The sequence below is a fragment of the Tenrec ecaudatus genome, chromosome 8 (assembly GCF_050624435.1).
Source record: "Tenrec ecaudatus isolate mTenEca1 chromosome 8, mTenEca1.hap1, whole genome shotgun sequence".
NCBI lineage: Eukaryota > Metazoa > Chordata > Mammalia > Afrosoricida > Tenrecidae > Tenrec > Tenrec ecaudatus.
Genome location: NC_134537.1, coordinates 11,827,372 through 11,851,587, shown reverse-complemented (window position 1 = coordinate 11,851,587; position 24,216 = coordinate 11,827,372). Strand labels below are relative to the sequence as shown.

Below are 24,216 nucleotides of genomic sequence, written 5' to 3'. Positions count from 1 at the left end.
CCAGATATACCTCCAAGAACTTATAGCCAGTGTGACAGCTGATGGATATTCTGTGGTCTCCTATATGTCCGAGTGCTTTATAAACAAATCACTACTTTTGAGTGCGAAACACAACTGGGGATGCATGTCCAACAATAGGCCTATGACTTACTCCTGAGAGGAGACAGCCAGACAGGATATGACATCATCCGTGAGACTCGAAAGGGACTAATACCCAGAGGAACACGGGCCAGTCAATGCCATCCTTCAACTAGGTACGTGGTTACTTCGTGGTCAATATTTAGGTGGCTGACTGAAGTTTCCACTCTTGCTTCAAACTATAGACCTTGCTCTGGTGCCAGGATGATGGGCCTCACAGCATAGAGTGTGTAGCTTTGATCAAGGGGAATGCTGTGGGTTTTTGGTTTGGGACTTTAGATATCAGCCCCGATATTTTAATGTAGAACTGAGATTTTGGCTTGTATGGCTTAAAGAATTAAAATAAAGTTTGTTTCCCCTAATACCTTGTACTGTGATTTGAAGAGAGCCATGCTGCTCTTATTGCTACTGCCTTTACACACAATATTTGTACATCTTCTTCGACAAAACCAAATGCTCAAATTTTCTCTGATTTGATAGTTTATTGTATTTCATAGTCACATTTAATCATACCCAAAAAAAACTACTTGTGTACATCGTGTTTTCCTATTGATATTATTTTAGCTAATCAACTAATAGGAACTATTATACCTTTTTAACTTCTAATATTTCAGAAAAATATGCCCAAATTCAACAAAATTCCTTTCTACCTCCAACCTCACGCATCTTCGGGAGCAAAAACCTTGAAAAAGTAAGTAAATGAAATAACACATGTCCCTTGAGAACATTCTTATTCCTTGTGATTGCTATTGCAACAGAAAAATGCAAGTGCTAGATGGAAGACGGCAATCTTGAAAGTGTCACCACTGATAAAGTGTACTGTTGTGCTGGACTACCAGTAATTAGAGATCAGTCAGACGTGGACTTTTGTCTCCTGCCATAATTCACGGCCTAACACACATGCTCTGTGTAACTGCTTCTATGGAGACTTGGGTCTGAGGTTGAAGGCAAGAAGTAGATGTTTGACTGTAGCTCTCCAGGCTGGGAGCTGACTGTGTAGAGATGGGCAGACCTTCCTAAGGAAGCTGTGACAGGTGCAGGAAAGAGTTTGACCAGCAGGTCAATGAGAACAGGCCTAGGATATGGGGAATGAGGGAGGGACCCAGGGCGCTGGAGCAGACTAGACAGGAGAAGGCTATTAGAGCAGTAAGTCAGGAACGGGACCAGTGGATTTGAATGCTAAACACCAGAATAGGTTGAGCCGATGCGTGCGGACACCAGAGAGAAGAGTCTAGAAACAGGATGCTGAACTGTGAACAGTAGGTCTGGCTTTGTGAGTAAATCATTGGCTCACTTTAAGCCTTTTGTTATGCAAAATAGCATAAGACTAATGAGCCCCATTGACCCATTAAACCATGTCACTAACTAATTGTCAACTCTTAACTAATGTTGCTTCATCTGTACCGCTTCCTGTCCCTCCCACTCCCTGCCAAGAGCATGCGCACACTGTGGCTCTTATACAGTCCTTCAACTAGATTCAATGGCTGAAGTTGAATAGGCTTTTCCAGAGTTTGAGTCTGAGCTGGTTGGCTTGGCCACTACAGGTCTAGACCGTGGAGGTGTTGGCTCAGAGGTGCTGTTTGACTGGGCGGTCAGGGCACTGGGCCCTGGGAAAACACTGAGCCGCTTTCTCAGGGGGCCCAATTCCTGCCTTTCCGTGGGTGTTTAGTTTGCTCATGCTCAGGAAAGGTGTTTAAAGGAAATCAAGCAGAGTTGTCTTTATACAATGCTAAAAGTACAGAAAAACAGCATGCATGCGCTGTTACTGAGTGATCTCCTGACATCACAGTCCACCCTTGCTTGTTACAGAGATCGACTCTCTGCCAGCGACATGCTCCAAGTCCGCAAAGTGATGGAGCATGTGTATGAGAAAATCATCAACCTGGATAACGAGTCTCAAACCACTAGCTCTTCTAATAACGAGAAGCCGGGAGAACAGGAAAAAGAGGAGGATATTGCTGTGTTGGCAGAGGAGAAAATTGAACTCTTGTGCCAGGACCAGGTGAGTGGATGTGACGCCCACAGCCCCATCTGTTTCAGTGCGGGTGTTCACAGGCAGGTGTGCATAAGGCAGGTGTTTGCCATTCCCAGATCTATTACCTGCGAGATGCCTGCTTTTAGAGAGGCCCTAAGTTAGGGCCCACAAGTCTCTCACTGCACTCTGAGGACCATTGTGAAGAGGCTCTTTAGCCTAGCACCCCGAGAGCTTCAGTCAAAGGAACCCTGGTGAGGTGTCAGGTAACCTGCAAGGTTAGCATTCAGGGCCCCCAGGCGACGCCAAGGGAGAAGGATGAGACTGTCCTGTAAAGGCTTGCAGTTCCCGGAAGCTTTAGGAAGAGGGTCTCTGAGTCAGGATCCACTGGCCATTGGGGAGAGCTGCTTCCAGATAGAGACTGAAACAATGTGGACTGGCTGGGTTCCATTTTCTTCTTTAATTGGGACTGGGGAACGGCCCCTGCAGAGTGGAGTGGCGGCCTTCTGTAAGTAGGGGCTCTGTTGACTGTGGTTGAACACTTGACGCTGCCTGTTTTCTAAAAGAGGGAGGAAGCTTCTGGCAGGGCTTTCACTTGGTAGTTTTTTCTGCTTCTGTTACTCCATTTTGCCCCCATTTTTAAAAATTCAGAACGTTTGCCCTTTTACTTCCCCGACCCTGAGTAAACCAGGTCAAAGCCCTGGTCTCTGCCAGAGTCAAGAAGTGCGGCTGGTGGTGACTGGCAGAGCAGCGTCCATCCTGGTGGTCCAAGGGCCCGGCTTTTCAGTCACACTGTGCTCAAAGCACTCTTCTGGAGGGCTGACTGAAGGGTGGCCTGCTCTCCCATGGGGCCACAGCTCCTACTGCATGCGTGGAAACGGGGTCAGTGAGGACAGGCTGCCAAGAGGGAGGGGAGGGAATCGGCTGGATTCCCCTGGGGCGAGCCCCGGAATTCATTATACTTTATTTAATCATTTTATTGGGACACATACATCACAATCCATACATACATCAATTGTGTAAAGCACACTTATACATTCATTGCCCCCCACATTCTCAAAATTCGCTCATTTTCCTTTTTTCCCTCCCCCCTCCTTCATGAACCCTTAAAAATCTATATTGTTTTATCTTACACTGCCCAGTGTCTCCCTTCACCCACTTTTCTGTTGCCAATCCCCCAGAGGAGGTTACATGTAGTTCCCCGTGATCGGTTCCCTCTTTCTACCCCCCCTTCTGTCCCGGTATCACCACTCTCACCATTGGTCCTGAGGGATTCATCTGTCCTAGATTCCCTGGGTTTCCAGATCCCAGCTGTACCGCAGTGCATCCTCTGGTCTAGCCAGGTCCGCGAGGTAGAATTGGGATCATGGTAGTTGGAGGGGGTGGGGGGAGCGTTCAAGAACTAGTCATTGTACTTTCAGAGGCTCCAAAAATGCTTCCTTTCTCGCTGTCCAGGTTTTAGATCCTAATATGGATCTCCGCACCGTGAAGCACTTCATATGGAAGAGCGGAGGTGACCTCACCCTCCATTACCGCCAGAAGTCAACGTGAAGGGCTGCAGACACTCCTGGGTATTCGTGTACTGACCCTTCTCTGTGGCCCCAAGAGTAGTCCTAGGAGCCCACTGAGCCCCCTCGGGAGCAAGACTTCTCATGGACCAGGAGTATCTTGCCACGGAAGGGACTAATCGAGATGTAAAATAGGCACCAGTCTCTCTCCTTGTGTAGATTAAACTGTCCCCAGGGAGGCAGACGGCGGCGAGAGCAGAGGATCCTCTCCCGTAGACGTGACTTGTGAGACACACAGAGAACTGATGGCACAGGCCAGTGCAGCCTGCTTCCTCCTGGTGTTTCCAAGAACCTCGTCTGTCTGTCAGCACGTGATAAAGACATTGGTCGGGCCACCTCTCTGTCACTGTGTTTCAAACATTCTCCCAACCCACACGCTCTGTAGCTTTTCTAAGAGGACATTCCATTCATGCAGTACCTATGAAGGCTTTTTTTCCAAGTTTGTCATAAAAAAAAAGTTCTCACCGTGGAAAAGTTATTTTAATGGGAATTTGCTGCTGCACAATTTGAGAGCCAGCCCATTTCATAATAAATGGTTAATAGTGGGCTTGTTTTTAATACTGCATCCCAGATGTATTATTCTCGTAGGAAGCACTGTTGAGATTCCAGGGGCTGGATCATGGCAGGTTGCCTGCCCCACCGACTGGCCCACACAGCTTTCCCACGCGTCCGGCCGTGAGGCAGCCACGGGGAACGCAGCGGCCTCACTCCTGCACTGTTTCCAGCATCGTGCACCCCTATTCCTGATCCAGGGCAGCAGCCTACACTGTCGGGACTTTAGACCGTGATGAAATTTTTGTTCCCTTTGACTGCTACCTAAAAGTCATGGTGTCTGAGTAAAGCGCTCTCACCGTGACTAGATTTGATACTCCTAGCCCAGGAGTGTACACGTTTGTTTTCCAGAGTTTTATATGCAGGTTTTTGTTGTTGTACCTGTGCCCGGAGCTGCTTTTCACGGCTCTTTCTAACAGTGTGAAGCTTTCATAGTCATTTGGATCTTGTACCGAATATAGCTGATTGGGGATAAACACTTTAACTCTTGGCAGAAAAACTACTTTGGATTCTCCCCAAGGTCATTTGTATTCGGAATAGATAATGGTCCGCTCTTAAACACCGCGGTCAGACAAGCCTCCTATTCAAAGCCAGAAGCACAAGTGCCTTCAGAGGGCAGTTTTCTCTGGTCCAGTCACCTCCCCAGCTTGTGTGCGGGCGGCCTGTCCCCACAACAGCAGGGGCCCCGGAGGGCTTTTTCTTGTCTATATCGCCACAAGTCCAGCTGGGGGCAGCTGATGGGCCCCCAGCCCAGGTGTTCCTGGTCAAGACATCCTGATCCGCACAGGGTTCCCTCACTGCTGGTCAGCTTTCTTAGGAAGCAAGCAGGCTCCAGCCCCCTGCACTTTGGAGCAGCAAGCAGAGGCGGGGTCCTGTTTCCAGGGAGCGGCCGGGGCCTTTCTCCCTCCAGCAGAGAGCAGCCCGCTTCTTTTTTAACGGGTCCTTTCTATGTAACAAGTCCTTTCTACCTATCTGTTGGATACCACCGTGCACTTTGGGTCCACATTTTTTAGCAATAGTTACGGATTAATGGCGGAAGGAACAAACACAGCTCCCTTACCAGCCCTTCCGTGTGTTTGCATGAGGGGCCCATGAGGTAGAGGAGTGGGCTCTACCGGGGAGCTGCACTCTGTGCCGAGCCTCAAGGAGCAGCCACGTTCCCCCATCATCGATTGGACACCCCACCCCACCCCCAGCATGGCTCTACACCCCCCCCTTTTGGTCAAACCAGTAATGCAGTTTCCAGAAAATTTGTCAGTCTGCAATGCCAAAGGGGTGAGAAAAAACAAATCTGTATTTCACAATTGTATAGAATAAAGGCTTTAGTTAACATCATTCATAGACATTTTTTTCCTCCATTTGTCATTCTCCTTCATAGCGATTCCAGGCTTAAGAGGCATTCTGGTTTTGAGTTGTCCCTGGAAGTCCACATTATCTCCGACCGGGGGTGGGGGGGGGGACACACGAATCCAACAGCCTCAGGAGAGGACAACACTCGGAAAGAAGCTGGCTCCTGAGCAACCCTGGGGTGGGGGGTGGGGGGGGCAGCCCTGTTCTCTGTAGGAGATTCCTGCAGATAGGCGCTGCTGGGCCCCAGACAGGCTGGGAGCCAGACTCCAGCCATGGGCTGCAGCCACAATGGCTTCACTGTTGTGCAGGCTTATCGGCAGCTGCCCTGGGAGACTGGACATGGGCTGGCTTTGAATGCAGCTAAGGTGCTTGAGGTGCTGGCTAATTGAGAACCCTCCCTCCAAATCCTTGTCCTGTGCTCTCCAGGGTGCACTGTGGTACAGGATGCAGATGGGCCCCGGTCCTGTGCACCTGGGGTTCCTGGGGGTACAGACACGTGAAGGTGGGACTTCCGACTGGGGAGGCATGGGGGAGGGGTGGGCACAAGTCATCAGCCCGGGGCAGCAGAGGACTTGGGGCGAGAGGCCGTCGTGGTCTGGAGCAGACTGAGTCCTTTAGCAAGGCCACCCAGAGCATGTGGGGATGGGGTGGGGTAACAAGCCCCTCCCCCTTCCATTGGAACAGCCGAGGGGCCCGCCTCCACTCCTGCCCTCATCCAGGCCCCTGGGTCCCTTCTGGGTGAGGCTGTGTTTGCCTAAGTTGAATGTGAATGAGTTTGGGATTTTCCTTCATCATTGGGGCTGCATCGTCCCTTCTGAAGAGGTCCCTGTGCAGCTCCAGGAGCTGACAGGACTGGTCACTGGGGTGATGTGTCTGGCAGAGCAGATGTCCCCACGAGGCGCATGTGAATCTTAGCTGAAGAGCCAGGACATCGGGGGACAGGTGGGCAAGTCCGCTGCCTCTGCCCTCCATCCAGCTCTGCCATAAACTGGCCAGCCAGGGGGAGATTGGCACAGGGGCACGTGCCCGACAGGAGTGCACTGTGTCGGGTGCACAGGGCTTGGGGGCTCTTTCCAGTACAGCCAGAGGCCGGCTGCCATGAGCGACTCAAATGCCCGCCCACCCGACCCCCAGCCCTGGTCATGCTCCCCGCCACCTCTACATGGGATCGTGCCTGAGTCTCCTGGGCTCTCAGTGACCAAAGCACGAGCCAAGCGCTGGACTTGGGAGGTACGTGGCCCAAAGGTGCCCCCAGCTCCCCCAAAGTCCATCACTACCGGCCCAGGCTCCACCGCACCGCCAAGCAGTGGACCCCTTCCTGCTGCCACAGCAGTTCCTGCACAACACACATTTATCTGCTCCCCGCACTCTGCCACACCAAGACCTGGCGCCCTCAGACATGGGCACTCGTCCATCCCTAAAGCAGATACGCCTGGAGATCACAAGCAGGGGGTCTGCGCAGACAAGTCCCCCAACACCAGCAGCTGAAAGACCGCCACCGCTTGTGCCCCTGGGGTGCTATCAGGCGTTACTCTGGGGCAGAGGTCTGGGCCTGACTGGCCGGCCCCTCCATCTCCATCCCCAAAGCTGAGGGCTCTGTGCTCTCTGGCTCCTCTTCGGCCTGAGCTTCAAGTAGCTCTGCAGAAAGCCCGTCTTCGGGGGAAGCTGTGGAGGTGAGGCTATCAGGGAGGGTCAGCTGAGGCAGGTGGTCCAACTGGGCCTGGGCGCCCGGGCTGTCTGCGAAGGAAACCTCAAACTCAGACCCGGACCACGTGGTTTCACCTGAAACACAGAGGCTGGGGCTGAGGAGGCCTGCAGGTCCCCAGGGCTGGCAGCAGACAAGGTAGCCCAGTGCCCAGATGCATGGTCCAGAAGCCAGCCCATCTGGGGTGAGCCATTGGGGCAGCCTCCAGCCAGCCACTCACCGCCCCGCTCCTGAGACCCGCTGCTGGAGCCCGCGTCCTCTGGCCCCGAGGCAGGGGCGGCTGTGGATGGGGCTGGGCTGGGCCAGAGACCCATGTTGCTGTTGTCCAAGAGGGAGATGCCCGACACATCCAGGAAGCCTGTGGGAGGTGCAGCCCAAGCCCTGACTAACAGCCAGCTGGGACCCGGGCCCCCCACCATGTTGCTTCCACATCTGGCACCCACCCAGCCCTAGAGAAGCTCCCTGCCTGTTTTCTGAAAGACCCTGGGGTGGGGCATACCGTGGGAGCAGCACAAGGCCGGTGGGCCCAGACCCTGCCCTGCTCCCTGTCCCCAACTCTACCATGAGACCTAGGAAGACCGGCTACACACATGTACACGTGGACACACACACACACCACACACCGGACTGCGTCACCTGCCGAGATGGTGGCATGAGTGAGAATGGGTCAGCCGGTCCTGAGGGGGGCCCATGTCTGCCTAGCCCTGAGTGTAGGTCCACTTCCCCAGGGCCTGGCAGTACCTGGGTCCATAACTCGCTGCAGGGGAGGCGGAGGCTGAAGGAGGGTCTCCGTGGCACACACAAGTCCCTCCAGGCCTGGAGCCGTCTGGCTGGGGTTCCCAGGCTCGGGGTGCAGTGCCTCCGAAAGGGAGTCAGGTGCCTGCAGCAGGGCCTAGCAGAGTCAGATAGGGGCCGTCAGGGCGGTGGCAGGGGTGAGGGTGTCAGGTTATGCAGCTCAGCCTCCACACACCAGCCTGTCCTTGATTCATGAACACTGCCCTTCTTACAGGAGGGGAAGAGCTGCTCAGACCTGCCCCTCCCCTGCCAGGGGCTGTGAAGCAGGCCAGAGCCACTTGGTCTGACCCTGCCTTCAGTGTCGACGCCCAGAGGGGCACTGTGCACGCTCGTGATGAGAAGCCCCGCCTGGCCCTAGTGGCCCCCATCAGCGACCCCAGGTCCAGCCGTGCCTGGAGCGCAATCCTTGCATCCCCTGGGCTCGGTCCTAGGGGGCAGCCCAGCACTGCCCTGCAGCCCTGGGCAAAGAGCCACTGCACCAAAGCGCAGCTGAACCAGCCTCCCTGTGGGGCACAAGGCGAGGTGAGGCCCAGCAGCCCATCCCCGAGGCTCTGCTGCAGAGGCAAAGACCCAGGGGAAAGGAGAGCCCGGCATGGCCCACCTATTCCCATGAGGTCCTCGAAGCAGAGGCGATCTCTGCCCACAAGATGCTCCTCCCTCCCGCCCAGCTGCCAGACAGACACAGACACACACACTCACAACCTACCCACCTACCTCTATGTAGTCTCCTTGGCTAGAGTTCATCTCTACATCAGGAGAAGCCAGGCAGCCAGATAAGTCCGGGGGGTCAGGTCCGGACTGCACGGGGCCACATGGTCGCCTGTGGTGGCCGGGGGGCTGGATGGGGATCCGGTGCAGATATCCGTAGCCAATGCCACACCCAAGACTGCGGAGGGTCAGAGACACCAAATCCAGGGCATGGGCCCACAGCCCTCCCTGTCCCTGCCTCCTCCCTCCAGTGGTGGCAGGGAGGGGCTGCAAGGGAACCTCCTAGGCCAATGGCCAGCCTCAAGTCCCCTGGACCTGGGTCCCAGCCCTCCACCTCTGCCACAGGACTTTGGCAGTCCATGCCACCACTGGTCAGTTCACCCCTGGCCCCCCGACCCAGCCCTGCAGCCCTCTGACCCCTGGAAGTACCTGCCCTCTCCACCCCAGGCTGCGTTGGGAGTTACAGTCACCTCCCGGCAGAAGTCCAACTCCGAGTTATACACCATCAGCTTCAAGGGCCTCCCCTCGTGGGCTTCGATGAGCGTAAAGAAGTCCTCGGACTATGGGGAACACAGAGCCTGAGGCCCACTTTTGGGGCAAAACTGACCTCTCTGTACCCCATCTGGGGGCCCCCTGCTCACCTCCTGGAGGATCTGGTCGGAGCCAACCACATAGTCGGTGTAGGGGCGCAGGCCTGCAAGGGCGGCGGGTGATGATGGTTCCACGTCCTGGGGGAAGAATCATGGACGATCAGGCTCCTGGAGCTCGGCGGGGGGATGCTTCCCCAGGCAGCGAGGACTCACAGCCCCTTGCCCCTATCACCCACTCCCACATCTAGTGGGGGTCTGTGGGGTACCAGTGTCCAAAGATCTGGTCCCTCAACTCTCATATAACCTCTGACAACTCACACAACAACTGGTCATTTGGAACTTAACCATGCCGGTTAATGAGGTGGGGGGTGGGGGATGCACTGTCCAGCTCACATCACCCTCCTGTCACCAGGTTCTAAGACTGAGCACCATCTACAAGTGTGGGAGCAAGACATGCACGTGCCAGCAAAAACTGGCAAGGCAGTAACCGAGGCTCACTGGGAGAGAGGGCGCGGGGCAGTGGGTTAAGCACTGGACTACGGGCCCATGGTTGGAGCCCACAAGCTGAGTCGGCTGTCATCTCCCATAAAGATGTAAAGATTCATAGCCTTGGAAACCCATGGAATCACTATGAGTCCGAATGTGTTTGCACACAAACATACACACGTGTTATATGCATGTGTATACGCACAAATGCACACACACAAGAAAGGCCTCCGGAAATGTTATACAAAAATTCTGCCATCTTCCCCCAGATCCTGGATGCTTCCTGCCCCCCAACTACCATGATCCAAATTCTACCTTGCAGGACTGGATAGGGCAGAGGTTGTACACTGGGGCATATGGGAGCTGGAGGCACAGGGAATCCAGGGTGGATGATACCTTCAGGACCAAGGGTGTGAGGGGCGAGGCTGGGAGAGTGGAGGGTGAGTGGGTTGGAAAGGGGGAACTGATTACAAGGATCCACATGTGACCTCCTCCCTGGGAGATGGACGGCAGAGAAGGGGGGAAGGGAGACTCCGGATAGGGCAAGATATGACAAAATAACAATCTATAAATTATCAAGGGCTCATGAGGGAGGGGGAGCGGGGAGGGAGGGGAAAAAAAGAGGACCTGATGCAAAGGGCTTAAGTGGAGAGCAAATGCTTTGAAAATGATTAGGGCAAAGAATGTACGGATGTGCTTTATACAATTGATGTATGTATATGTATGGATTGTGATAAGAGTTGTATGAGCCCCTAATAAAATGTAAAAAAAAAATTCTGCCATCTTTTAATTCCATTTTCTGTGAATTTTTTGAAACCCCTGCACATGTATGTACACCTGATACGTACAAAGACGCTTCGAAAAGTAATGGAATTAAAAGATAATAGAATTTTCCCATGAACTCTAAGCGTGCATATATAAATATATTCATGTTTGTATGTATAGTCGTTTAGTCGTTCATATATAAAGAGAAGGAGAAACAATAGCAGCCTTCGGGAGTGCCCGTGTATCCAAGCCTTCCTGTAGCTGGTCCCACCCCACCTTCGAGAATAAGAAACCAAGCTAGGAAAAGGGCAAGGGGCCGTCCAAAGTCAAAGGCTAACAGAGGCCGCGCACTGTTCCAGTGGTCATGAATGGTCGCGACCCGGTGAGGTTCGGAAACACTGAGTGACAGCGTCCAGCCCCGCCCCGACAAAGCCCGCAGCTAACCAGGCCCCTGGTCCTCCCAGGCCCCGCCCCTGGCCCACACCCACCAATAGGATGCGAGCCCACCCCCAGGGCGTCCTGCATGGCCCGCCCACCTCCTGCGCAGCTCAGGTGCGGCGGGCCTTCCCCCACCCACGCACCTGGCCCCGCAGGCTGCCCCCAGCGCCTCACTCACCAGCACGTGCCACACCTGCTCGCTGGCCCTGCGGAAGCTGCAGAAGCGCACGCTGGCGCCCAGCAGGCCCTGGCCGCCCCACATATTGCTGGGCACCACCTCGACCTCGCGCACCCGCATGGTCTTCATGTTGAACACCTCCAGCTTCACGGGCTTCTCCACATTGGCCTTCAGCAGCGCCTTCAGGGTGTCATTCTCCTTGTTCTGCGGGGTGGGGGATGGGGGGCAGCAGGGCTGACTCCCAGCTCCCACCAGGCCTGGGCCTGAACGACCTCTCAGACAGGTCGAGGCCTGCGATGGGGGCAAGAGACTTGGAGCCTGGTACTGAGTCTGGCCCTGCGGGCACCCCCCACCCCCCAGCCATGCCCAACACCACCACACACTGCACAATCTTCCTGAGTCTCCAAGAGAAAACACACCACCGCAAATAAAAAACCTTTGGGGTCACGTCCCTCCGAGCACCCCAGGAGGAGACACTGTAGGCCTCATGGTCCTGCCAAGAATCCATCTGCCCTCAGCCCACCCACCCCACCCCACCCCACCCATGGGCTGAGCTTGAGGCAAGTCAGCCCTGAGTACAGCCCTGGGAGGAGGTGAGCTCGGCTTGGTCAGCTGGGGGTGGCCGGCAGGTGGGGTGGGCGGGGGTTGGCACTCACCAGCCTTGAGTGTCCGATGGTAATGATGAAGTCAAAGTAGGGCTCCAGGCCTGCCTGCTGGGCGGGGGAGTTCTCCTGCACCTGGCACACATTAGGGCCCAGTCACTGCTCAGACCAGACAGTGCCCCTCTGTCCTGGTCCCTCACCATGCCCCGATCTCCATGCGGGCACGTGCCCGGCCTGGTCCTCCTGGGAAGGCCACACCAGGCAGAGCGGCAGGACACTGGCACCTGCACTGTCGCGGTCTGCTCCAGCTCCCCTGGCCGCCTTCCTGGACACAAGTTTTCCTCTTAGGAATTGGCTCTTCACTGCGCACATGCCACACAAGCTTCCAGGGATGCCCCACAGGAAACCCAGGGCAGCCCTGGGGGCTATTGGGAGCAGAGGGCTGGGCTGGGGCCAGCCGGAAGCCTGGAAGCTTGTGAACTGGGAGTGGAAGTAAGCAGGCCCGGCGGAGAGCCAGAGAAGACAGCATTGGGCCATATCCCGGAGGGCCTCGGGCAGGAGTGACAGGACCTCAAGATCCGCCCATGGCCCACATCCCAACCAAACCTCCCCTGAAATCCTGAGCACACACTGTCTCAAGTAGCCACCATCAGGCCTTGCAAGATGGGCGGAAAACCATCTCCAATCCCCACTGACATCGCTTGCCGCCTTCAATGTCCCACAAGGCATTGCAGATGAAGCAATTCTGGCTCAAGAGCCACCGACCCGGCAGGACAGAGTAGAATGGTCCCTGTGGGCTCCCGAGGCTGTCAATCTTGACAAAAGCAGACTGCCTCATCTTCCTGGCGGGGAGCAGCTGACAGGGGTTCCAATGTACACCTTTTGGTTAGCAAACACAAGTTTCATTGCTACGCCACCAGCGCTCATTCCCTGAAAGGATGAGGCCTCTATGCCAAGGTCGGGGAACCCTGAAGGAAGGCCGCATGCCCTCAGGCCTTTGGTTCCCCCAATTGATGGGGGCCAGTCTGAGAACAGGCCTGCGGAGCCTTTAGACCAAGACCACTGACCAGTTAAATGGCCCCACACACCATACCACACCCCCACCCCAAGAAGCTGCAAAGGCTTCCGGTGAATGCAAGGCCAGCAAGAATGGCTTGGTCCCAGAGGCAAGCTGCAGCCAGTACCCCAAAGGAGCCCCATCCCGGCTTCAGTCCCTCCAGACACACGCTGGGGTGGAGGGTTTTTTTAAAGGACAGTTAATCGGGGTTAGCTTGTGTGTGTCTGGGAAGAAGGGTGCTTCTCTCTGATGCCACCCACCTCCCTCGGGGGAGCCCCCTGCTTGTTCCAGAGACTGGTGCTACAGGCTGCCCACCTTCTAGCCTCCAGACCTGGTGTCACATTGCTCTCCATGAGAGCCAAGAGACTCAGACCACCACCAGCCCACCAGCACCTCCACCCCTCACCTCCCAAGGCCTTCTTCTCTGCCTGCCTCAGCTCTGCTGCCCACTTTCTGAGCCTCGCCATCACCCACTGGCTCCACAGTTCAAACCAGACATGCCTCGACCCATCCTATTCCCATGTCCATAACTACCACCTACCTCCCTTGTCTCCTCTCCCTCTCCCTCTCCCTCCAGCTGGGGCCCCCATCACCCCCAACCCTGCAGCCCCAGACCTTGTGCCTCTTCCAACACACTACCCCTCCTGATTACTCCGCAGGGCACCCGTGTCGTTAACAATGGCAGCAGCTAGCACCTAAAGAGGGCTGGCGGGTGTCAGGGAAAGGCACCCCCTGCTTTCCTTCTCACTTAATTCTTTTAACCACGCCAATTTAAAGCCTAGGAGCCATAATGGGATTTCAGGATTACAGTAATCGGACCTCAGGAATGTCAACCCAGAGCACAGCTCCAAACCCCTGCCCACTAACAGATGTTCTCTTGTGGAGCCTCTGCAATTCTAAACCCCCAGGGTGACGTCTCCAAATCGCCTGGCACGTAATGGAAATATCAATATTTATAGCATGAAGCACACTGATTCAGTTATATAAACACACATGTAGGTCAATGTCACATCCACTTAAACCCCCCAAGATCCCAGAATAAAATGGGGACAAGGTATGACCTCCTACCCGATCGGCCCCCGTCCTTTGTGACTCTCCTCCTCACACACCCCAAACCAGTTCCACCTCCTTGCTCACCTGCAGACACACCAAGCACCCCTCTCAGAACCTCTGCACTGGCTAGTCCACTAGGAACATTCTCCCCGCAGCTACCTCGGGCCTTCCTCCTGACGCCTATGGGCAATGTCTACTGGACCAGAGTCCTTTCCTGATGGAGGGATGTAAAAGCACCTCGTGCTCCTCAGTTCATCCCCTGATTTATTTTCCGTCATGCAGGGATCACTACCCACCCATCACACTACACCCTGGTGGTGCCATGCCTACGTGCGGCTAACCAAACGATAGGAGATTGGAGCCACCCAGCAGCTGCTCAGTGGGAGAACAGCCCTGGCCACCTGATCCTAGGAACCCTTCCAGGGCAGCTCTACTCTGTGCTAGAGGGAGTCCCCAAGTGGGAATTTACTCAATGGCACACAACAACTATGTGGTTATGTTTCCTCTCTCCCTGCCTAATATCCAAACGGAAGGTCCATGGAGTCCTCCGAACCTGCTGCCACACAATGTGGGCTGGAGAATCTTTGCTTTTGCCCAATGACCATCTGGAATCCCCACTGTCCCTTCCCATCAGGCCGCCCAAGCCACGCCTACCAGCACCCACCCTCTGGCTGATAATAGCCCAATTCCTTTGCTTCCCATCCGACCTGTTGGACAACCTCTGGGGTAGATGGATACTACTGCCCACTGTATCTGCTCAGAGCCTTGCCTTCATGGCCACCAGAGAAAGCCCACGGGCAGGCACAAATCCCAGCGACCCTGGGGTCCTCTAAATCAACCCACCTTCCTGGTATTGGCCAACAGCATCCCTTCACAACAAGTAATCCACTGGCCACCTTACCTGCCTACACCCGCATATATGATATATGGCTTTTCACCAGGGGAAGGGGGTCCTTCCCACGGAGGCCCTCTCTCTATCTGTCCACAGCCGTCACTCCTTCCTTCCCAGCCAGACTCTACGGCCTCCTGCATTTCCCCAGGACTGCTCGCATCAGATCGCCTCGTGCGACGTCGAAAAGACATTCTCCCTCCAGCCTGGGCTGACTTCCCAAGGTCTCCCTCACCCAGGAGGGCCTCCCTCGGCTGCAAACGCGCTCCGCTCAGCTTCCACGACATTCCACCGGCTCCCCGCGCCCCGTCTTCCACTTCCCGGGGCTGCTCCGCCCAGGTCCTCTGTCCTCGAAAGCGTTTTTCCACCCCGCAACCTGCCCTCCGGTAACTGGGGTTCACTCCGTCACGCCGATCCGCTGCACCGTAAGATCCCGAGGGCCGGGATCGCCCCTCCCCGGCGTTGCAGACTCTCGCCCCGCGAGGCCTAGCAGGGCGCGCGGCACCCAGCAAGCGATCCAAAAGGCATCCCGAGCGCATAAAGGGGTCCCGACGGGGGCACAGCCCTCCTTCACCGGGCAGCGTGCCAGTCCGGCGCGGCCCGGCCAGGAAGCACCCTTGCTTCCTGCCCAGTTGGCACTCGGGCGGCCGCACACGGGCCGGGAGCCAGGAGGCTACGGAGCCGCCTAGCCCGGGCGCTCCTCCGGGAAGGGGGCACCGCCTGCCACCCGGAACCCTGGCGCAGCTTGGAGTCCCCACCCGCGGGCGCCCATCCAAGGTCGCCGGCGCCACTCACCCCATGCAGGTGGAAGCCCTCGTCGCCGCCCGCAGGCTGCTCGGCGCTGGCACCCAGGCCCATGGCCGCGGCTCGGCTCCGGCGCCCGCGTCCCCCCCCGGGGCGGCTGGGACCCCGCAGGCCTGGGCGCCGACCGCGCGGACCGGCGCTCTCGGGGCTTGATTACCAGCGCCTGGTCACGTGGCGCCCGCGCGAGTCCCGCCTCCGACCCCGCCCCCTAGCAACCAGGCGGCGACGCCGTTTCCAAGGACGCGCGCGCCCTCAACTTCCGGCCGCGAAAGGCGCGCCTGGACCTGGACTCGGGGAGCGGGCGCCGCGCGGCCGCAGCAGACCCGGACGCGGACGCGACGCCGCTGGGCTCGAGATGAGCGACGATGACTCCTCCCTTATGGTGCGTGGCCCCGGCGCTCCGGCCGCGCCCTCTCGGGACGCTCCGCCCCTGGCCCCGGGTCCCCGCCCCGCTGCTTCGGCGGCCACCGCTCCGGCCCGGGACCCCTTTCGGTCCTGCAGGCCCCCCCCTCGGTTCCTGCAGCTACGGGCGGCCCCAGCGCCTCTCCGCGCGCGCGCCCCCCCCGCCACGGGCTCCGCTCCGGTGCCCTCTGCGCGCCCCGAGCCCCAAACCCTCCCTTCGGTCTTCCCAAACGGAAGCGTTCCGACCCCATGTCCATTATCTCGTCACCGATCCCCAGCGTCCGCCTCCTTGGTGTCCCCCCCCACCCCCTGCCGTCAAAGGCACCATCACCTGATCCCCCACAGCGATCCCCTGCCTCTCCTCAAAACCGCTCGCAAGCCCAGCAAGAAGTGTCACCCCCCCAAACGTCTCCCCAGGTCACCCACTTCATTTATCGCCTACCTAACCCAGGGAAAGGACCCTCTCTGCTCTAAGCACCTGCGGCAGCCGCCTCCGCACTGGTCTCCGCACCGGCTCTGTTCGCCACCGAGACAATAAATACACAGCGTGGTTTTGCAAATAAAAACCTTCTCTGACCACAGGTGCCCCCAGCTTAAAGCCATTCCAACCGATGATGTCGCGAGGCTTGGGGTCACACACCCACGGTCTCACCCATGGGCTTCCTCTGGTACCAGACCTTACCGAATCCTTAGTCATCTTCATGATCCACTTTAATCGTAGAGTAATATGTGGTAGCGTCGTCAGTTGATTAAAGGTACTGTTTCTTAGAGTGTTAAGATTTTTCTGTAATGGATTCTTATCCATGGCAACGTTGTTCATCACTGAATAGAAGCCTTTTTATTCTCCTTTTCCCTCGCACCACTGCATTCTCCAAAAGGTAAATGAGACAGGTTCACACATGCCACAAAAATCTAGCTAACACACCAGAAAATGTGACTAAAGTCAGTGCCTATAAGAACAGCTGCAGGAACGAAAGCAGCAGTGTGCGTGGTTTGTGCAGACAAAGCCAGGGGATTGGAAACGTCGCTGTGGGTGGGTATTACTCACGGCTCTGACTGGAGTGTGCATTAAACAAAACAAAACCCCCACTGTCGGTCAAGTCAGTTCCACCTCTGGCCATCCTAAAAGATAGGGCAGCACCACCCCTTGTGGGTTTCTGAGACTATGACTCTGTACGAAGAGTAGAAAGCTTATCTTTTTCCCAGGGAGCAGCTGATGCTTTTGAACTTCTGGCCTTGCAGTTAGCAGCCCAATAGGTAGCCACTACGCCACCAGGGCATAGAACAGTGGTTCTCAACTTGTGGGTCGTGACCCCTTAGAGGTTCCAACGACCCTTTCACCCAATTCATCACAGTAGCAAAATGACAGTTAAGAAGTAGCAATAAAAAGAATTTTATGGTTGGGGAGGAGGAGTCACCACAACATGAACTGTATGAAAGGGTCGTGACTTTAGGAAGGTTGAGAACCACTGGCCTAGAGTTTTAGCATTGTAGGCACATCAGAAGGTTCAAAAAGTAAATTCCATAGAGTTTTAGGGTTATGGGTAAAACATGATGGGCTTACAACAACAACAAAATGTTTTCCTTGCTCTAACTGGGGCATTCTTACCCCCAAATAATAAGTTTCTACTGAAACACTGTACAATAACTGTATAGATCAGCGGTTCTCAACCTGTGGGTCGTGACCCTTTTGGGGGTCAAACGACCCATTCATTCACAAGGGTCGCCTAAGACCATCGGAAACCACAAATATTTCAGAACATATAATTACGTATTGTTTTGTGATTAAACCGTATGCTTTATTTTTAATTATGTTCAATTTGTAACAATGAAAATACATCCTGTGTATCAGATATTTACAATACGATTCATAACCACAGCAAACTTACAGTTATGAAGTTGCACCAAAAATAATTTTGATTGGGGGTCACCACAGCATGAGGAACTGTAGTAAAGGGTCGCATTAGGAAGGTTGAGGACACTGGTCTAGTCATGTTGGTGTCCCCTCCACCGACACTGTACCTGGTACAGGTCCCACCCCCCACCCCCCATTCCAACTGCTTCCTGTCTCCCTCGGGCTGGTCTCTGAGCCCTTTCACAGGGCCAGGAAGGCTGCTATCATGCCACCACATCTGTCCCCAACCTCAGCACCCCCAAACCTGGGAGAGAGTGTGATTGTGCTCTGGAATCTCCGCCCCGCCAATGCATCACCTGTTTCAAACCAGAGTCTCAGCTTCCACATCTGCTAAAGATGTAGGCAGGCCTGGCATAGTACCCAGCAGGTGGCAAGCATGTCACCACGCATAGCCCAATGCTTGCTGTATGGCTTTTAATGTTTCTATCGGCCCTCTCATTGTCCCCATTCCCTTCCTAGTAGGCAAAGACTGAGTTGAATTCCCCATCACTGTTTGAAGCTGAGTTTGCTGATGATTCCAACACCTTCCAGCTGTTGCTCAGGGAAATTGCATGGCCCTTGCTCACAGGGGCAGGAGGGGGCTGGAAGGACCGCACACTCTCTCGTCCTTTTGCAGAACAAAGGCGTGGGCGTGAGGGGTGAGTCCTGCCCTACCTGGGTCGGAACAGAGGCAAGGAGGGGACTGGGTCACATGTCTTCCTTCACGCAGGCTGGGATCATTTACTACAGCCAGGAAAAGTACTTCCGCCATGTGCAGCAGGCTGCAGCCATGGGCCTGGAGAAATTCGGCCAGGACCCCGCGCTCCAGTTCTTTAAAGCCTACGGAGTCCTCGGGGAAGGTAAGGACCGTAGTATTCGCTTCTGATCCCACTTCCTAGCCCCGCCCTGCCCCGCCCTCCTCTGATGCCAGAGACCCCAGGGCAGTCTCCAGTCTAACACATGCCACTGAAAGCCCGACTCCCTCCAGAAGCCTGAGTGATCCCGATCTGGTTGACCTGTGAGGTCTGAGAGTGTTTGCAGCCCCTGCTCTGGGCCTCGGTCTTCCTGTCTTAGTGGGTGGAGAGACAGCTGCATGTGGAGTGGCAAAGAGGAGGAGGAGGAGGGAGTGGCAGGAGTGGGTGGCAGGCAGGTGTGGTACAGGTACAAGGAGAGGGAGGAGCAGGGCCCATTCAGAAGGTAGTCGGGGCTGGGGGGCTGGCATCAGTAGACAGGCACATAGACATGGACGTGGAGGGATAAATCGAATGAGTGGCTCTTTCGGAGTGGAGAGTGGCCCGAGGTGCCTTCTGCAGAAACTCCTGGCCAGTCATCCCAGCCTGGCCATTAGCAAGCCTGGCAGACTCTGGGAGCTGGGCCATGGGGCCCAAAGCTCTTCCAAGGAGCTCTGGTCTTCAGGAGCCTCAACCACGGGGCACACGCAACCATCCCTCATCTTGGAGACCCTCCCGTCTCTCAGCCCGGAACCCAGGAGAATAACTCTGCACGGGCCTCTTTGCAGAGCGCATGCAAGATGCCATCAACGAGCTGGAGAGCATCCGGAAGCACCCAGACACGGCCCTGTGTGCCACCTTGGCGCTCCTGTATGCTCACAGGAACTGTGAGATCGTCGGTGAGTGCAGCCAGGCCTGGCCCTCGGGCTGCCTGCAGACAGGCCTGCACTGGCCTCTGCGCAGACGGGGTGCGGGCTGGTCAGGAATGGCCACCGTTCCCTTTTCTCCAGAGGCCTCTTAGTGGACCACCTCCTCACCCCCAAGGGCCCCCACACTGTGTGAGACCCACAGGCAGGGAGTGTGATGGTGACAGGGACCCTCTCTTCAAAGCCAAGATTTTGGGAGACACCCTCCACCCCTGCTGCCAGGGGCTCTTCAAGAGAGGTCAGGCTGGGAGTGGGGGCCGGGGAGGAAAAAAGAGGAGCTGATACCAAAGGGCTCAAATACAAAGTAAGTGTTTAGAAAAGGATGTTGGCAACAACTATACAAATGTGCTTGACACAACGGATGTATGGATTGTCGTAAGAGCCCCCTATAAAATGATCTCTTAATAAAAAAAAGAAGATAATTTATAATTTATCAAGGAGGGGAGGGAAATAAAGATGAGCTGATAGCAAGGGCTCAAATAGAAAGTAAATGTTTAGAGAGGGATGATGGCAACAACTATACAAATGTGCTTGATACAATGGGTGCATGGGTTGTTATAAGAGCTGTGAGAGCCCCCAATTAAATGATTTATAAAAAGAGAAAAAGACAAGAGAATGCCCAGGCCATTGTAAATATCTCCATCCCTCATCTCCACCTCTCTGGAGGCAGGGAGACATTCCAAGAGAGATGAAAAAGGACTTCCTCTCTACCCAGAACGATCTGGGGGGTGGAGGGGGCGGCGGGGGGGCAGCACATGTGCCAACTACCCTTCTGCACACAGAGGAGAGTAGACAAAGCAGGCTGAGAAAGCAAAGCCCAGGTAGCCCTGTGACACACACAGCGGGGCCAGCATTGCATTGCGTGGGAGAGACTAGGAGAGCCCAGTGTCCCGGCATAGAGTAGTCCTGTGGGGCACAGAGCAAAGCTCCTGGCCTGCCTAACTCGCCCTCTGCACCCTCTCTCGGGGGGGGGGACAGATGGAGAGGCTCTCCAGGAGCTGGAGAGGAGCCTGAAGGAAGTCCGGAAGGCTGCTGGAGGGACGGCCCTGTACTACGCTGGGCTCTTCCTCTGGCTCGTGGGCCGCTACGACAAAGCCAAGGAGTGCACGGACCGCATGCTGAAAGTCTCCGTGGGCTCCAGAGAGGTGTGCACCGGGACGCTGGTGGGGAAACGGCAACAGTCAGAAAGCCCAGCTCAGGCACAAAGTTAGGGGACTGGCCTGCTAGCCCTGTGGAAGGCCCTGGAGCTGAGAGAAGATCACACCCAGGTGTTGAGAAGTCCCTGGGTCACTTAGAACCCCCACCCCCTACCCTCCTGGTCTCAGGGCTTAGCAGAGGGTTTGGGTCAGCACTTGTTCATAGAGCCCTACCTTCAGATACGTGTTTCGGTGGCTTGAGCTCTCTGACATTTAGCTCTTATTAAATCTTGCAACCGTGACTGGCTTGGGGGCGGGGGTGTTTTTGTTTTGTTGTTGTTTAACGTGTTAGACAGGGTTCTGTAGAGAAACAAAACCAAGACACTTGTGATATATATAGATGTCGATATGTAGATAGGTTTATACAGCAAGAAGGAATATAACAGCTAATTAGCCCACACAGCTGTACAGAGGGCTCAGTTCAACTCACTTCCATGGAACAGTCAATATACTGAAAGTCCTTCAACTCACATGGGCTGCTGGGTCCAAGGTCAAGGAAGCAGACAGCAGAGTCCTTCCTCGGGCAAGGCAGGCAGAGTCTGCCTACAGGCCGCAAGCAGCAGGGTGGGTCAGTAGCTTGGGAGCTTAGTGAAGTGGTGCAGATGGGATGTAGAATTCAAGCAAAGCAAAGTGACAGGATCCACCAGCCTCAAGTGATGTATGCACCAGCAGTGTGACAGAAAAAGTCTCAAGCTCTAGAGCCACAATCCACGGGTTGGCTTGGCCCACAGGTAGTGTCACTCACAGGTTGAGGCAGAGAACGAGCTAAAGCAGCAGCACTCTCCAACACACTCCAATCACCAGAGAGCAAGAGAGAGGGGGGTGGGCCTTGCAGAGCCGTTTATACCTTTGCTCTCCAATCAAACTGCGACCTGATTCATCCCACATGTTCCTATTGGCCAGGTTGACACAATAAACCTAACTATCACATTTTACCTATAAGCTCAGTTTTCTTGCTTCTTGGGTAAATCCAAGGGGCTGCCCACACTGGGCCTGCATTTCACCACCACCCCCTCCCCTGCAATGCCTGGCTGGGTAACAGTGCTGCCTGCTTCATTTACTTCTGTCCCCACCAATCCTTAGTGCCCTGCACCCAGTCCATTTCATGCAGCTTGACACCCTTGGCCTGCCAGCACTGGGGCCTGTAACTGACTTGGGTCCTCTATCCCTGGACTCACACACTGTTTTACTGTATGCCTCACCTGTGGAGTCCCTAGAAATACCGACCTGAGAGCTCAGTAGTTCTCAGGGTGCTCCCAGGGGGTACTGTGGTTTGTACCCAGCCAGAAGGAAACGTGACAGATACAAGCCCCAGACTGACAGACTGACGAGACTCGGCCTGCCCTCTGCATCCGGCTTCTCTTTGGGAAGCCTGTTAGTCTTCTCTTTTACTTTTTCTCCAAAGGGCAGAAAACTCAGCCAGGGTTATTCATGGGGACCCTGGCCCTCGCCTCTCATCCAGACTCAAGTGTTAGCACCTCATTAGAGGACTTCATCCACTCAGCAGAATGCGAATGGAACCAGAGCATCAAGCACTGCTAGTGGAGTCTGAAGCCTCTGGCTAGGCCAGGGCTCGGCCAACTTCAGAGACGGAAGAGCCAATCCCGTGCCCCCCTCACCACAATTGAAAAACTATTCATGCGTGAGCCTTAAATAGATGTTTGCAAACAAATGAAATCACCACGGTCTGAGTAATATTGTTCAAGTGAGACTGATGGGCCACACGTATGTTCCAAAAAAGCCGCAGTTTGCTGATCCCAGGTCTAAGATCTAGGTTCCCAACTTAGCCGGCTACCACCCCCTTTGCAGAGAAGAGGTGACTCAGTGACCCCCTGGCATTTACCCGTGATGCAGGATATAAAGTGGCAGTATCTGCCTTTGCAGCCGTGCCCCCCAACATTGATCCAGCCTCCCCGCCCCCAGGGAGTGGCATCGCCCACATTAGGAAACACTGGCCTGAGCCATGCATTCCCGATAGGTGACACTGTCACCCCCAAGATGGGGGAAGGTTTAGTTCTTGGAGGGACATAAAAAAAATCTTAGCTGTATGCATAAACAGACATACATATTGTGTGCACATAAATATACATACATGAAAACTTCCTGTGTGTGATCCATTTATAGATTAGTATCAGACAAATGGGCCAATACTGGACTTACGGATTTGATCTCGATGAGGCTGGGATGTTTTCTCAATATTCAATTGCTCTTGTATATAAAGCTCTTTCCTATACACACGAGTGTCTATGAGTTTGTTTCTCTAGTCTACCCAGACTAACACATGGGGCTGTCTACTCCCGTGAACAGTGAGTTTCAGAAACTCAAAGGGGCAGTTCTACCCTGTCTTAGAGGGCTGCTTTGAAAGTGCATGACCAGTTCATCAGGTGACGGGACGTGCATGGGAGGACACAGGAAAAGGCCTCCCAGGCAGTGGAATGGTAGGCAGAAAGTCCTGGCAGCAGAGAGCATGGCCGTCCCAGAACTAATTGGCTGTGCCTGGTGGGGTATCAGCGTAGGACTGGCAAGGGCTGAGAAATTGAGGCAGGAGGGAAAGGCTGGGCCAAGGCTATGTAGCACCAAGGTCTTCCTGTGGTCCTGTTCTCATTCCAGGGCTATGTGCTCAAAGGCTGGATAGACCTTACCTCTGACAATCAGAACACAGTGAAGAAATCCATCAGGTACCTGGAGCAAGGAATCCAAGACACCAGAGATGTGCTGGGGGTGATGGGCAAGGTGAGCAGTGGGAGACAGGGTGGGGTGCGGGATCCCTGGCTGGGTGAGCAGACCCAGAGACCCGGAGGACCTCAGGTCCCTCACCTGAGAGGAAGAGCAAGGGGATCCGTGATTGGCCCATATGTGCCCAGCAGCCGGGACCTCTGATTCCCACAGGGCTTCCTGCTTCACCTGAATGTCATCTCATTCTGCGTGGGGAGGGGGGGTCCTCCTCGGGGTCTGTCCTCCTCGCTCTTTGCTTCTTTCTGGGCCTCACTCCCTGCACCTCATCCCCACAGCCTTCCTGCCCCTTCCCGTGGCTCCGTCCTTTCCCATCAGTTAGATCCACTTAGTTCATGAACAGCGTTGTGTTGCGTGTTGATTTAAATGATGCTTGTCCTGGCCACACCTTGTGTCCCAGAGACGTGTGGCCTCCCCTGGCTGTCAGCTGAGTCGAAGCAGATTGCCAGGCATTGACTTCCCCTGGGCCGCTGGGTGGCTTCAAACTGCCAACCTTTGGCTGAGTAGCCAAGACTCCACTGTGGTCACCACGTGGAGACCATGAAGTTTAAACCAAGTCCCCATAGTCTTATGTGGCCCTCATGGAGCTCACCTTTGAGAGGAAAAACTTATCCTGACAGTCTCATCTGTTTGTGTATATATTGTTTTCCTTATTAAATGAATACATTTTTTAAAGTCCAAATT

The 24,216-nt window shown here is 55.1% G+C and overlaps 3 protein-coding genes across 7 annotated transcripts in view; 2 read left to right on the top strand and 1 right to left on the bottom strand.

Moving 5' to 3' along the window:
• The window catches only part of WDR48 (WD repeat domain 48), a 54,058-nt gene extending 48,496 nt beyond the window's left edge, over positions 1-5,562 (top strand). For all 3 annotated transcript variants that reach the window (XM_075556030.1, XM_075556029.1, XM_075556028.1), the window contains exons 17-19: positions 753-829; positions 1,948-2,140; positions 3,566-5,562. In XM_075556030.1, the coding sequence (XP_075412145.1) occupies positions 753-829; positions 1,948-2,140; positions 3,566-3,661 (366 nt within the window). In that variant the 3' untranslated portion in view covers positions 3,662-5,562. The remainder of the gene's footprint in view (positions 1-752; positions 830-1,947; positions 2,141-3,565) is intronic.
• GORASP1 (golgi reassembly stacking protein 1) lies at positions 5,496-15,826 on the bottom strand. 3 transcript variants are annotated; one of them, XM_075556033.1, is made up of 9 exons: positions 15,642-15,826; positions 11,902-11,982; positions 11,246-11,449; positions 9,430-9,516; positions 9,218-9,348; positions 8,795-8,966; positions 8,027-8,177; positions 7,506-7,643; positions 5,496-7,317 (listed from the first exon to the last, which is right to left on the bottom strand). In XM_075556033.1, the coding sequence occupies exons 1-9, from the start codon at positions 15,702-15,704 to the stop codon at positions 7,109-7,111; spliced, it is 1,236 nt and encodes a 411-aa protein (XP_075412148.1). In that variant the 5' UTR covers positions 15,705-15,826; the 3' UTR covers positions 5,496-7,108. The 3 variants fall into 3 exon arrangements, with proteins under 3 accessions (XP_075412148.1, XP_075412146.1, XP_075412149.1); XM_075556031.1 differs by having other exon boundaries at positions 5,497-7,362; XM_075556034.1 differs by lacking the exon at positions 15,642-15,826 and adding an exon at positions 15,082-15,448 and having other exon boundaries at positions 5,497-7,362.
• TTC21A (tetratricopeptide repeat domain 21A) overlaps positions 15,827-24,216 on the top strand; it is a 44,493-nt gene continuing 36,103 nt past the window's right edge. Inside the window, exons 1-5 of the mRNA XM_075556035.1 lie at positions 15,827-16,032; positions 18,677-18,806; positions 19,466-19,576; positions 20,582-20,748; positions 23,410-23,532. Of these exons, the coding sequence (XP_075412150.1) occupies positions 16,006-16,032; positions 18,677-18,806; positions 19,466-19,576; positions 20,582-20,748; positions 23,410-23,532 (558 nt within the window). The 5' untranslated portion in view covers positions 15,827-16,005. The remainder of the gene's footprint in view (positions 16,033-18,676; positions 18,807-19,465; positions 19,577-20,581; positions 20,749-23,409; positions 23,533-24,216) is intronic.

What these genes read in the sequence shown, in the direction of transcription:
- GORASP1 (XM_075556031.1), bottom strand. Translation starts at nt 15,704, where the DNA reads ATGGGCCTGGGTGCCAGCGCCGAGCAGCCTGCGGGCGGCGACGAGGGC. An exon ending in AGGGCTTCCACCTGCATGGG is followed by an intron (nt 11,983 to 15,641) that starts GTGAGTGGCGCC and finishes AATGTGTGCCAG; the next exon opens with GTGCAGGAGAACTCCCCCGC. An exon ending in AGCAGGTGTGGCACGTGCTG is followed by an intron (nt 9,517 to 11,245) that starts GTGAGTGAGGCG and finishes TTCTTCCCCCAG; the next exon opens with GACGTGGAACCATCATCACC.